Raw genomic sequence first — 14,281 nt, 5'->3', positions numbered from 1 at the left:
TCCTCCTTTATTATTTAAAAATAATGTCAAAGAAATTTTGAAATGCAGACGACAAATTCGAACATGATAGCCGCCATTTTTCATAGCTAAGTAGCCTACTGTAGAAATATTTAGGTAGAGGTAACCAAACCACTAAAAATTCACTACGAATAAGTAAAAAAGCCCAGTTTTAATAACATTATCTTAATATTAAATAAATGTAATTATCAAAAAAATTAATCTAATCATCGCGATAATTAGGAATCATAAGCATTATTCTACTTCATATGCTGTAGAAATTTGATTAGAACTGACCGGCTCGACTGGTGAAATACTACGACCACACAGGAGACAGTGGTAGAAGTAGTTCTATGTCTCATATCGGCAAGCTTCAGTCGTGTATAGAGCCGGCTAAGAAATCAAAACATGGCTTGTTACCTGGTAATACGTAGTGATTTATTCATTCGTTCCATCTCGGGTAGCCTAGCAACAAATAGCCATGTTGGCTACATTAAAATTCGCTATAGTTTTAACTAAGAATGCTTCGGCATTCTTCACTACTCAAGTTTTATAAAGTTAAAAAAACCACTCAGACAGCGACAACGCCCCACACTCCCCGCTTACGCGGAGAGCGAACGATCATCGAGGGCTGGCAGCGAGCTGCTGCCGCCCGCCTCACGCTCAGGGCGCCGCGCCACGTCTCATCAACGTGGTTGGTACGATCTCACATGTTGTGAAGGTCTCGTGAAGAACTTACTATAGAAATGATCCTATGAAGTAAGGTCTTGTCGAAATTTGGCAAACCCGCACACCTCATTACAGTGGGACAATTTTCTACATCGTGATTTTGATATTTAGCAATTGCTTGCTACGACATCTAGCGGTGACATAACTCAACAAAACAAACTTTAAAAAAATTATATATGAAGTTGTGATCTATTCACTAGACTTTTTACACAATTTAAAAAGAATTTGATAACAAAATATTTATAATCTAAAGAATATAATTTGTAAAAATAAATATTGAATGATACTTATTTGAAACAGCGCGATCTTGAATGTAGATTTTACACTAATAGTACACTAAAAAAATAAAGGAAGCAATACCTCAACCAGAAAAAAACCTTTTCAGTTCGATTCTTCAATTAATTTAAAAAAAGTACGGTAGGTCTGGTTTCGTTCATTGCATTGTGCAGTCTGGGATAAAATAAAACACCTCGCATTATATATATATTACTATATTTATCACAAAATAAACATTATCTACAATAAAATGCACATTATAAATTAAATCAGCTTGCAATTAAATTAGGCGAAAATGTTTCAAGCTAGTTAACAAATATAACAGGTTATTTTAAGAAAATACACAAAAATATTCTCAAAACAACCTCCATAATTTCAGATTCATCAGAAATTTAAAAAAAAAAAGAATAAATCAAATATTGCAATTGAATACTTGATAAATATCTAGAATCAAACGGACGTTAAATAATTCTTAAGCACAAAAAATAATACTTTCCTGACAAAATGTAATTTTTTTACATTACAGAATTTATATAATACTTTATCATATATATTTGGTCAATCATTAAAAAATGTTTTTTTCTTATAAATAATTTGTTTATTAGCGGTGAGATTTGTTGGTATAATTACTTTTTATTTAATTATAATTATTTATATTAGTAAATACTATGATATATATGAATATTCAATAAGATACATATATAGTGTAAACTCTTTATAACGAAACTCAAGGGACTGAGCATTATTTGTCGTTATAGAGATTTATCGTTATATGGAGTGAACAAAAAAACAACCAAATTAACAAGATAACATAACATAAACAATAATACCGATAATAAATATTTACTGTCTACAAATATGAACACATTTCTTCGTAATAGAGAATGGCGTATGTGGGTTTTAACGCAAACCAACCAAATTGGGCTCACTTCAACGTTACAGGGAGTTTATTGTTATAAAGGATAACGTTATAAAGAGTTTACACTGTATACATAAGTGATTTTACACCGGTGTGAGATTCTAATCACTAGCCGCGTACCCACCTAGCGCACAGGCTCACGCGGCAGCCTCGGTGTCCGGATCGCGAGCGATGGCTCCTGCGGCAGCCTCAGTAGTTTTGTTCCGCGTGGCCGTGGCCGTCTCGCGAGGCAGGCTGAGCCATCATAAGTCCGCGAGTATTCGTAATGGACAGTCGTGTATTTTCAGCTACAGCTATTTTCCTAGCTGCTTATTGTTTAAAGAAACGAAAACAGTCACGTATCAAAAAACCTACTGGACTCCTCCTGACTGCCCATGATATCAAAATTACAGAAGACAAACACGGCAAGAGACGAAACTTGAAATAGCTTCGCGCGCGAGCCAAAACATAGCCGTCCCCACCTAACGCACAGCGCTCACTGAGGCACCTTTGAGCGCGTCAAGTTTACCGACAACAGATGGCTCGGGCCGAACCGTGCTCGGTCGAGGAAACGCGCGCCCGAGGCAGGCCGAGGCACGTCCACACCAGCCGAGGCATTGGCTCACGAGGCTGCCGCGTGAGCCTGTGCGCTAGGTGGGTACGCGGCTAATATTTAATATCATAACAAACAAAATTATTGTAGTTATCAAACATGTTGACGGCGCTTAACTTCTTTTAAGTCATTGCGCATAACACAATGTTAGAAGCGAGATGTGTCGATATTAGGTTTATAGTAATACATACTATTACTTACGCGCTGCGCAGTTCAAGCCCCCAAAATGAAGCTACATTATGTTCTGCGCAGCGTTCCGCACGAAGTTAAAAGCCGCGAAGATATTTGAAAACATTTGTACATGTAATTTGATATTACATATAAGTTTCTTAACATAATTTTAAATGTAGCCTCATCTAAATGCAATCTGTTTGAAACTACAATCTATAGATTCGAAAAATAAATTAAAGCCACGTTCTGATAATTTTTTTTGTTTTGGAATAATGAATCAGAAAAAATCCTTATTTTACAATTTTTTAACACAATATTCAAACTATTTTTACTAGAAAATCTAAAATTGATTGTTAAATATTATAAATTATTTTAACTGACAAATTCAATGTCGTTAAATAAATGTAATCTCATACTGGAATGCCCGAATCAAAGCTGGATTACTGGAAAAATGTCAACACACACTGGAATTGTTGGACTGGAATAATGTAAACCGGGCATTATTTGTCTACCAATAGAAATTTGGCAAATTAATTTTGAGAAATCATAAAAAATGCAAAAATCTTTAACTTTATACAATAATTTTTTTATCACGCACATATATAAATATATTTTATATGACAATCTCGTAATTTACGAAGTCATTAAGATGTTTTGTAAATGAATTTCTAACAATGTTCCCATTTTTAGTTAATAACGCTTGTGCTAGGAACCTACGACCTTACATTTACTTCATAGTGCTCACCACTGAGCTAGTGGCGCTTGTTATTTCTATTTTCATATTATATTTGATAATAAAAATATAAGCTAGACTTTTTCAAATAAATATTATTTCTAATAATTAACTTTCTTCACCGCGTTGTTCATGATTACGCATACTTAATGTAAACTTTTAATTAATTTAATTAAATAGAAAAAAAAAATAGAAAAAAGAGTAACTAAAAACATATTCAAACTTTCGTGAGACATTATCATTAACTTATATAGAAACGGCTAAAACACTCACGTATATATATCCGGTGTCGGCACCGACTAGTTTCGAGCCCGTCGGGGCCCTTCATCAGGGTGAGTGGGACTGGTATTATTTCGCGGACGCGGCACGTCCCTCAGCTGAGCGTGCCGACAACGGATTTATATACGTAAGTGTTTTAGCCGATCCTATATAAGTTAACTAAAAACGTAAAAAATGTAATCCAGGGATAATGTAGCTTTCCAGTATTAAAAGAATTTTTTAAATCTGTTCACTAGTTTCGCAGGTTTGCATTGAAACAAACAAACAATAGCATTTAAGTGTAGATTATTCGAGAGATTAGTTTCTTTGCGTAATATTTAAATTTAATACCTGTAATATACGATTCGTAAAAAAAAAATAAAAAAAAAAAATGGGACCCATCTGCAAGCACTTCCTTTTGATTAAAACAATTTTTATCAAAATCGGACCACCAGGGGCGGAGTATCGCGGTAACACAAAAAAAAAAAAAAAAAATTCAGTCGAATTGATAACCTCCTTCTTTTTGAAGTCGGCTAAAAATAACAAAATTTTTGATTGCGTTATGTCTAATAGTAAGGTTATCAGAGCTAAATACATTTCTCTCATAAAAGGTTAAGAAACAATAAAGAGTTAACGGTTCTTGATGTCGATTCCATCAAAAACAACTTTAAATCTTTACTTATTCATCTGAAAGAAAAAATAAACAAACTTTGGATACCGAAATACGTGCAAATTGATCAGATGACCTCCCACTCGCTGTCCAGATGTTCGTCTGGTGAGATGACATCTTTGACACCGTTCTTCAAATCCAAACGCAGTTCGATATTTTCCAAGTTCCAATTGTTAGGCAACTGCACGACTTTAGGCACTAAATCTATCACATTAGGTTCCAATTTTGCTTGTATAGCTTTCTTGATTGGTTTCTCTTCGTGTTTTTTTGTTTGCACAATTTTTTCTTCGTATGGTTTAAAATATTCGATTTCTTCAGGCGCTTCTTTTGTTCCATTAGTTGACTTAGTTATATGACTCGTTATACTAAACGATTCTAGATTCAATAATTTAGCTAGTATTTTCTCTTTTTCTTCAATCTCTTTTTCTAGTAAATCATCATTTTGTTTATCATTACTAGAAAAAAAAAATATTATTACAACATCGAACTTTTCTTTAAATTATGATACATATTATTTACGCTATTAGAATTATTGCAAATTATTTAAAAATAGTCAATTAATTTTACCTAGAACTGATTAGATTTAGAGGTTATACTGAAAGTTGGAGTCGATTACAGGAAATTGTCAAAAAAGCTCACAGGGCTCAATGTTTTTTTTTAATAAACCGTACATTAGCATACCTGTACATACTGACGTTCATAAGACAGGGGCTGGTGTAACTGACGGCGGAAGGTTTGCGCACAGGAGTACTGAGCCGCGGCGTACTCGCGCCTGACCCCGTCTCCCTTCGACGACTCCTCTTGCTACTATGTATTAACTCCTCATCGCATTTCTTCTCCATTATTCTATTATAAATACTCAATTTCTTCTGCAATTCTTCAGATTTCACTTTCCTAATTTCCTCCGCATCATTGGATACGTCTTTAAATTCGTTGACAATAGATTCTAGGACGTTATCAGATATGTCAGTGGGCAGGTTCTTTATTGGAGGTAACTCGAAGCACTCCTCCGCGTTAGCCACGGTCCCACTGTCGATGGTCTCGTTTCCTGTCAGCAAGGAAATGGGCTGCTCGAGAACACTGGTGATGTACGGCGCGGTGCTGTCCAGCTGAGTCAGCTCGCGCACCGTGTTCACAGCCTGCTGGATTGACGTAGTCAACGATCGAGTCATCAGATTTGATGTTTCTTCTGTAATTAAATTTTTCAACAATCAAATATTATCGTAAATATTGTAATAATCACTTAAACTTTTTAGGTTATGTTGTGATGGCAATCCTGTCAAAATTTATTAGCAATGTTTTGTTATCAAAGATTTGCTATGTTTGAAAGTAAATAAAAAATAATTACAATGTACATTTAGTTACAATATTTAGTGGTTTTGTTTTGAAAGTAATCTATTACAGAGAATAAACGATTTTAGATTATACTAACGATTTTAGATAGATTCGTCCTCAACATAACGTTATAAACGAAACGAGTAAAAAACAATATTTACTATATTTTATTGCTACGTAATAATAAAAATATTTCTAAAAAAAAATCTGATCTAATAAAAAAGAAATAACAAATTCAGAGCTAAAATAATTTGTATAAACAACAAAAAAAATAATAATATTATACACAAATACACTAAATGCAGCCAAACCAAAGCAACAAAAGCGAACGCACAACAAAAATGCAGCGAAGCAGTGTTGCTGTACGCGGAAATGGTGAAATGAAAAAAAAAACACAAAAATAATTCTGCAAAAAGTATATTTATGTATAAGTTACAATACTCAATATTAAGAGACGGGGGACCAAGAATTATTGGTGGCCAGTGTCTCAATTAAATAAAAAATCACGAAAATAACACTGTCAGTTTTTTTTTTCTTTTACTTAGATTATTGAGTTAATCAACGTAACAAACGTTACAAGCAAAAAAAATATAAACCCCCAGATAATTTCAAGTAAAACGTGATCAGTAATGTTCTAATTTCATTATTACGTCAAATATCACAAATTGCAAATATATTTGATGAAATGCATAAATACTCATATATTAATGACAAAATAGATTTTACTATTATTAGATAATGTCCATTTATTATCGTTTACCCTTCCAAAATTGCTAGTAAACCTAACCACTCTAAATAAAAAAAAATCGCTAATGTAAAATAAAAAATAAAACAAAAAATAAAAAATTGTTGCATTTAAAAATTAAGATAATATGGGAAAAACATTTTCTATACAACTTTAAGTACATACGTCACATTTCAGAACATTTTTTTGTACACTGTATCAGGCGGTTATTTCAAATATACAACCAGTTAATACAAAAAAAAAATAAAAAAAACTATCAAATCAAAAAATTACTTAAGCACAAAAAATCATCACTACATTAAAAAAAAAAAAGTAATCAACTAAATCACTTTAGGTACAACAAACAAGCATACAGATAAAACTTATAACAATATTAATATACTATACAATATTTTTAACAAAAAAAAAAATTCTCGTTGACGAAATTAACAAAAATCTGTTAAGCTTTTTCTATAGATCGCAATAACTCGGATAAAAACAAGAACTATTGCTTTTAAAAAATACTCATAATTATTATTTTGCACCGTAAAAATAAATTATGGCACAATTTTTTTTATCTGTACTTAATTTTTTTTTCTTTGTTGTCATTTTCTTACAGAAAAATTTTACTTAACAGATATTTGAATCTTTAACAATACAATCTATTGGTCCAAATTTGGTATTTGTTAAAATTTTACTAACTAAAATAATGTTTACTAAATACAACTAAAAAAAAAACCTCAAGTTTTTTTAAGTACCAGATTCAATAAACATAATATTAAATATTAAGTACAAATAATACAGGAATGTTTAACTAAGTCTGTGTATAAATCTAATTAAATAATACAGTCGAACCTTTATAAGCGAAAATTATAGTCCGATCCCGACAGACGAGCTCCGTAAGCGAGAAACTCGGGTTATAGAGAAACCTCAATAAGCGATCTTTGCTTAACCAGGTTCGACTGTAATTCGATTATAAAATAAAACTTTTAAGCTAATAAGCATGAAAAATCATATTAAATTTCTATTACGCAATAAAATAAAAAAAAATTCAACTACACATTTCTTAAGGTGAATATAAACTAGAGCAGTGATTGTCAAACTTATTTATTTCACCGCCCCCTTTGAAAATCAATTATATTTCAGAGCCCCCTAATTTTACCTAGGAGGGGGCGATAAGAGGCCCAAAAAATGGGAGGCATTGAAATTAATTAAAGTAATGAAATTGTGGTTTTTAAGTTTTAGAGCTGAATAAAAATTAGGGTGCTCTGAAATATAATTGATTTTCAAAGGGGGCGGTGAAAGAAATAAGTTTGACAATCACTGGTCTAGTCTATACTCACCTTTAGTCAACATTTTTTTAAGACAAAATATTTCTCAGTAACATGGCACTAATTACAACTTTCTTAAATTAATCATTTAATCGTAATAAAATCATAGGTGATGATTTAAAAAAAATGTGAACGTAACAAAAAAAAATATTCCTAACTATTTTTCGTTAAAATTAATTAATAATACATATATAGTGTACCAAGATTATCTGAGTCAGTGAGAGGGAATACTTTCGCTGTTACTTCTGTCAGAAAATATATAAGAAACTAGCTGTCGCCCGCGACTCCGTCCGCGCGCAGTTAAAAAAAAAATGAAAAATAGATGTTGGCCGATTCTCAGACCTACTGAATATGCTCACAAAATTTCATGAGAATCGGTCAAGCTGTTTCGGAGGAGTTTAACCACAAACACCGCGACACGAGAATTTTATATATTAGATATACTGAAAGTTATGACAAGACAGCTACAGTATGACAGGGATATTGTGACATTTTCTGATATTGACAGGAGACGCTAGTGAACTATTCACCGGGTCAAATAAATTTGTTGATCAGTTTGAGAAAATATAAATTACGGGACGGAAATTTTCACAACATATTGTCAATAAAAAAAAATATAGCACCCATAAATAAACAAATATTCAAATATTTTTCACAGTTCATATAAAATAAAAATTCAAACGGTTTTTTTCTTACGGTATAACATAAAACTAATATTTCACATAATTAAAAAAAATGTTAAACTGTTCAAATATGACAAACTTATCTGAACTCAGTAGACATAAATAATTTTTATTGTATTTTTTTGTCTATGTCTAACTGCGATATGTTCGCTTGCTCGCTCACCTGACAGATAAGTTTATCAAGTGTGTCTGTACGCATGTGACGTCACCAGTTTGTGTGTGCCTGTATGTGTGTGTGTGTGTGTGTGTGCGTGTGTGTGTGTGTGTGTGTGTGTGTGTATGTGTGTGTGTGTGTGTGTGTGTGTGTGCGCGTGTGTCAGAGGTTACCTTGTGCGCGTGCGAGTGTCGCTGGCTCGGGCGCATGCGCGAGGCGCACCAGCGAGCGCGGCCCTTCCAGCACGAATATCTCGTCCTTGTTCACTGACACGGACAATATCCTGAAACAAATATAAATACGTCAGCAATAATGTGAAGATGAAGATAGATTTCGACTGTTGTGATAGAAGCGTAATACATATTATTGTCTCTGTTTTTCAAAGAGAATGAGAGGGATAAAAACACCAACCTAATATATGGGCAGGCTGTAAACGGTGGTATTTTGTGTCTATTTGATTTTCGCCATAGTGGCGCTGACTGTTACAGTGGTGAGATTTTGAACTAACAATAGAGTTTATGTCGTAACGAAGAAGGCTTTCCAAACTTTATTAGAAATCAGTGGATGAAAGAATGTATGAAGACACGTTACACAGTGAGATTGTAAACTGACCGCCTGAGGTCGTCGACCACTGCGACGGCGGTGAGCGAGCGCGGGTCCAGCACATACAGCAACCGATCGTCGTGCGCCACCAGGAAGTGCTCCCGGAATACATGAAGAGGGCCCAGACTCGCCTCGCACTCGCCCCCTGCACCCCCCGCACCCACCACACTCACAGCACCCCCCGCGCCCGCCTTCTTCTGTGCCGGGTTCAGTAGCTCCGCCACAGTCAGCGGGTTGGATATCGCCTCCTGCAAATAGAACAATATTACAAGTGAATGATGAAAACACGTTCAAATAAAATCATCGTCTTATGTCACTTAATTCTGATAATGAACAATGTAAGGTAGGGATATCACCTTGAATAGTAGAGTATGTAGCACGTTGCCCTGCGCGTCAGCCCGCCACAGCCGCAGACCTGCGCGCGCGCAGTACGCGGCCGCGCCCCCGCCCCGCGCGTACGAGTGCTGGAACACCGCGCCCAGCCGGCACAGACTGACACCACAATACACAAAGCTATTTTAGCAAATTAAACTGGTACAATTAACATGGTTTTATTAAAAAAAAATCAAAAACATTTTAAAACAGCTCATAAGTTAGATGGTTACATCAAATATGCTTTTTATTTTATGTCGCTGTGTACATCGTTGATTCAATTTTAATAGAACAAACAATAGTATATTTGTCTCTATCTCTCCCAGTCTCACCTCTTCCTCTCTTTCTTGCCGAGCTGGCTGACGTGCCAGCGCGCGTCGCGGCGCTCGCAGAGTATAGTGCGGTACAGACTGGACACCAGCAGCGTGTTCTGATGGTAGCTCATCTGTACTATCTCGTACTCCTCGTTCACTATCTCCATTGACTTGCACAAATGCTGGAAACAATCACCTAAATTAATCCTTAATTTTATAAATGAACACAAAAAACTCATCAAAAAGAACAAAAAGAAGTAACCTATAATCTAACTAATATTATAAATGTGAATGTTTGGATGGATGGGTGGATGGATGGATGTTTGTTTGAAGGTATCTCTGGAACGGCTGAACGGATTTGATGAAATATGGCACAGATGTAGAACATAGTCTGGAAGAACACATAGGCCACTTATTACGTTTTTTTTAATTTCGCGCGGACGTAGTCGCGGGCGTCAGCTAGTATAATATAATTCCAAAATGCTAGGCTAACCTTCACCTACAGGAATATCGTCAATAAGTATTATAAACCTAAAAAAAGACGAGATAATTATCCTACATAAGTTGTTACGTTACAAAAAACATAACATATTATGTTATAACAACATCAATTAAACTATATCTCGGTGCAATGCTCTACCGTTATCTATGTAACTACACTATTTACATACGCAATTGTTATGATTAAAAAATACATGTAAACATTGTGTGTATGTTTTGCAGACTTGTTTTTGTATATGAATTCAAAACAAACAACATCAATTCTAGAAATATTACCATGGATTTCTGAGAGAAAAATCTCCGTTTAATAGGGACGATGACATCTTATATACATAAAAGAAAGTCGTGTTAGTTATACTATTTATAACTCAAGATCGGTCGAACTGATTTAGCTGAAAATTGATGGGGAGGTAGCTTAGAACTAGGAGACGGACATAGGAACTTTTTTATCTTGTGTGCATTTTTTTATTCCGCGTGGACGGAGTCGCGCGTAAAAGCTAGTACTTTAATAATCAGATTTTGGTCTCAGTAACCTATGGTTAGTGAATTAAACTTGATTCATAGTGGTTTTATTTCTCGATAATTTATAAACTAACGTATTGAATTAGTTAATTTTGGGCAACATAACGTATTTGTTGTTGCTATGTCACGAAACAGAAATACTTGATAATACTGACTATATATTTAACATAGTCCAGAGTAATTAGATAACTGTAACTAACAGACAATGTAATTGTATATTAAATAAAATCACATTGATAATAAAAATACACAGTGAAATAATTATTTAAACTAATTAAATTTTGTTTAAATTTCTTTTTTAAATTTAGAACTTATCTTTGTATTGTTGTATTTTTTTATTATTATTTTTTTCGATTTACATATGTACATTTATCCGACGTTCTTACGGTGAAGGAAAACATTGTGATGCTGCACATATCTGAGAAGAAATTCAATGATATGTGTGAAGTCAACCAACCCGCACTTGGCCAGCGTGGTTGACTATGGCCTAGTCACCCCTTACTTGGGGTAGGCTCCGAGCCCCTCGGTGGGGACTTATAGTGAGCTGAAGATGTAGATTTTTTTAATTTCTTAATCTATGCAAAAATTAATCTGTGGTAATTTCTTTTTCTTCTTTTATGAAGTGTGTTCACTGACATATGTCTCCATGCTGAGTTATATATAAAATAATAATATATTAAAATAATAAAAAATCCTAACTGTTATTTTACTTTTATACCATAACTTCCTTTATTTACGACCATAAACTAAATACCAGTATATCTTATGCCAAAGTACTAGTAAGTACTGTGATTAAAAATGCCTACATCATTTTCTGTCTTTGTCTATCACATTAAAATAGAATGGTTAAGAGATATTAGTTGATATCATTCAACATTGAACTATCATATCTTATAATTGTAGGAGCTATTACTAACTATTACAATGTATTCAGAGCTCACCATATAAAAGTCAATCTCCGTCATAATTATCACACCACTCTTGTCTCCGGAGAACAGCCGCATGCCGTTCTTAGACCACTCTATAGATGTTATCTTACTCTTGTGTAGATCACCAATAGTGTACCTGTCACAAAAACACTATTAAATGCCTTGCACATACCTTGTTCCAATTTAAACCTAAAAAAAATGCTTGTTATGTTAATAGTCCAAAAAATTCTGCCAAAACACTCTTTTTCAAATAATTTTATGGATGGATGGATGTTTGTTAGAAGTTATCTCCAGAATGACTCATGATGTACAACATAGCATCAAATATGACATGAGATGCTTTTCATCCTTTTTTTTATTCTGTGCAAAGTCGCAGACAAAAGCTAGTTACAGAATTACTCTTAAAAAAATAATATAAAGATATTGGAGTTAGTTTTACATAATAAAGCACTGTAGTAATAGTCATCACCTCACCTCTCCACCTTTGGCTCAACCTTTGGTTTGAGTGTGTCGGGAATGTTCTCTGGATGCTCTTTAGGAATCTGGAAGACGGTGACCTGACCAGCAGCGTTACCCGCACCCACCATGTAGTCAACCGTGCTTACTATCTTCACATATGTTATGGGGGATGTAGACGCCTGAAAATGTTACATCAGTTATAGAAAAAAAATGTTTAAGATAAAAGATAATTTGATGAATGATCCTGTGTATTTTGTACGGGACTAACTGCCGTAGTCAGACATGCTTAGTGATCTCCCTTATTGCACAATTTGATTATCTACTAGTTTTTACCCGCGACTCCGTCCGCGCGGAATAAAAAAAATAGAAAATGGGGTAAAAATTATCCTATGTCTTTTTCCTGGTTCTAAGCTACCTGCCCACCAATTTTCAGTCAAATCGATTCAGCCGTTCTTGAGTTATAAATAGTGTAACTAACACGACTTTCTTTTATATATATAGATTTATTATCTTTGTATTTCTATGGATAGCATTCCTTTAAATTTGTTCTTGTTACATCAACCTCTTTCAGTGTTGGTGACTCACGCCAATTCCGTGTTCGGGAAATACCCGCCGTACAATGAGTTGGGATCTTTTTAGACTAATTACCTTATAGATATAGGTCTTACAAATGTCTTGGTGACTTTAAATACTTAAAAGGGAAGTGAGCCTTAATAGTATAACAAAATGTCCTATATACCTGTTAGCATATATGAAATTTTACAATTTACTACTGTGTACAATTTTTAAAATGGACGTTTTTCTTCTTTAATACTTAAGAGATAGGAAATATTTGAATGATTTTATCAACACTATTTCAGATAATCTATTGCAGATAATATTACAATTACAATGATAAACATATTCCTTATTGTTTCCAGTGGAATTGACTAGACTTAACTCTCATGGTGCAAATTAATTTTACCATCTCACTGATATTATAAATACGAAAGTTTAGATGAATGTTTGTTAGAAGGTATCTTCAGAACAGCTCAATGAATCTCGATGAAATTTGGCATTGATGTAAAACATAGTGTGAAAGAACACATAGGCTAATAGTTAAATTTGTTTTATTCCGCGCGGACAGAGTCGCGGGCGACAACTAGTTATTTAAATAAAAACACTACTGCAACATTGTTCTATTTTTTTATATTCAATAGATTAGCACTTAATGATGACATACCTATAAATATCTTTGAAAACAAATGTAAGAAACACTTAGTATAGATTAAGTGGACCAAGGTAAAAGAAAGTAAATCTGTAGTCACTTCTTACATCATATTTTAATGTTTTCAGACTAATTTTTCTTCAAAATGTCTAAACTAACAAATTAAACATATAAGTTAACTTTAAATGTCTTACATATAATCCGGAAAAATCTTACCTCGCATCGTAATCTTTGAATGTTTCCTTTTTTCCTATCATACCAGTAGACCAAGCCAACATTCGTACCAAGAGCTATATATTCACTAACCGCGTCAACACATGTTAAAGACAATTCAGTAGAAAATATTCCTGTTTGAATTCTAGGAGGAATCAGGTTCAAAATATGGGAACACGGGGTCCACTCGCGAATAAATCCTTCCTCTGCACCACTAGTTACTTCCATTTTTAATCAAAAATCAAATCCTTTACAAATAAATAACAAATTTAGTTCAATGTATACATAACCGCATCATATAGGATTTATCATTATTGTTCGTGCTAATATTAAATATAAGCATAGTCTACGTATTCCTTTTAGCTTTAACTTAACTCAACTTGCAACTTGTCGAACCTGAGAACTTGCTTGATGCTTGACGTAAACTTAGGTGTTGCCAGCATTTCTGAACATGATATTACCATGTTTCCCAAATGCTAAAATTTCATCATGAAAAGTGCAATTATTTTAAAAGATAGGCACGTACATTTTTTCACGGTACAGGACGGGTCATTGTGGTAATCGATGAGGGAGGCCTACGTTTACCAGT

At 33.9% G+C, this 14,281-nt stretch overlaps 1 protein-coding gene and 1 non-coding gene across 2 annotated transcripts; both read right to left on the bottom strand.

The window, feature by feature from the left end:
• Positions 1–563: 563 nt before the first annotated feature.
• On the bottom strand, positions 564–766 carry LOC123721825. Its single transcript, XR_006756317.1, has one exon. It is a non-coding gene; the product is annotated as a small nucleolar RNA U3 (small nucleolar RNA).
• Positions 767–3,292: 2,526 nt separating this feature from the next.
• LOC106715721 (WD repeat-containing protein CG11141) lies at positions 3,293–14,104 on the bottom strand. The gene is made up of 10 exons (XM_045681498.1): positions 13,696–14,104; positions 12,288–12,451; positions 11,826–11,949; positions 9,880–10,043; positions 9,532–9,667; positions 9,185–9,423; positions 8,746–8,855; positions 5,027–5,534; positions 4,392–4,800; positions 3,293–3,576 (listed from the first exon to the last, which is right to left on the bottom strand). The coding sequence occupies exons 1-9, from the start codon at positions 13,918–13,920 to the stop codon at positions 4,413–4,415; spliced, it is 2,058 nt and encodes a 685-aa protein (XP_045537454.1). The 5' UTR covers positions 13,921–14,104; the 3' UTR covers positions 3,293–3,576; positions 4,392–4,412.
• Between the last annotated feature and the right edge of the window lie 177 nt (positions 14,105–14,281).

The sequence above is a fragment of the Papilio machaon genome, chromosome 16 (assembly GCF_912999745.1).
Source record: "Papilio machaon chromosome 16, ilPapMach1.1, whole genome shotgun sequence".
Classification (NCBI taxonomy): Eukaryota; Metazoa; Arthropoda; class Insecta; order Lepidoptera; family Papilionidae; genus Papilio; species Papilio machaon.
Note: the sequence above shows the minus strand (reverse complement) of the source record. Positions and strands in the feature narration are given on the sequence as shown.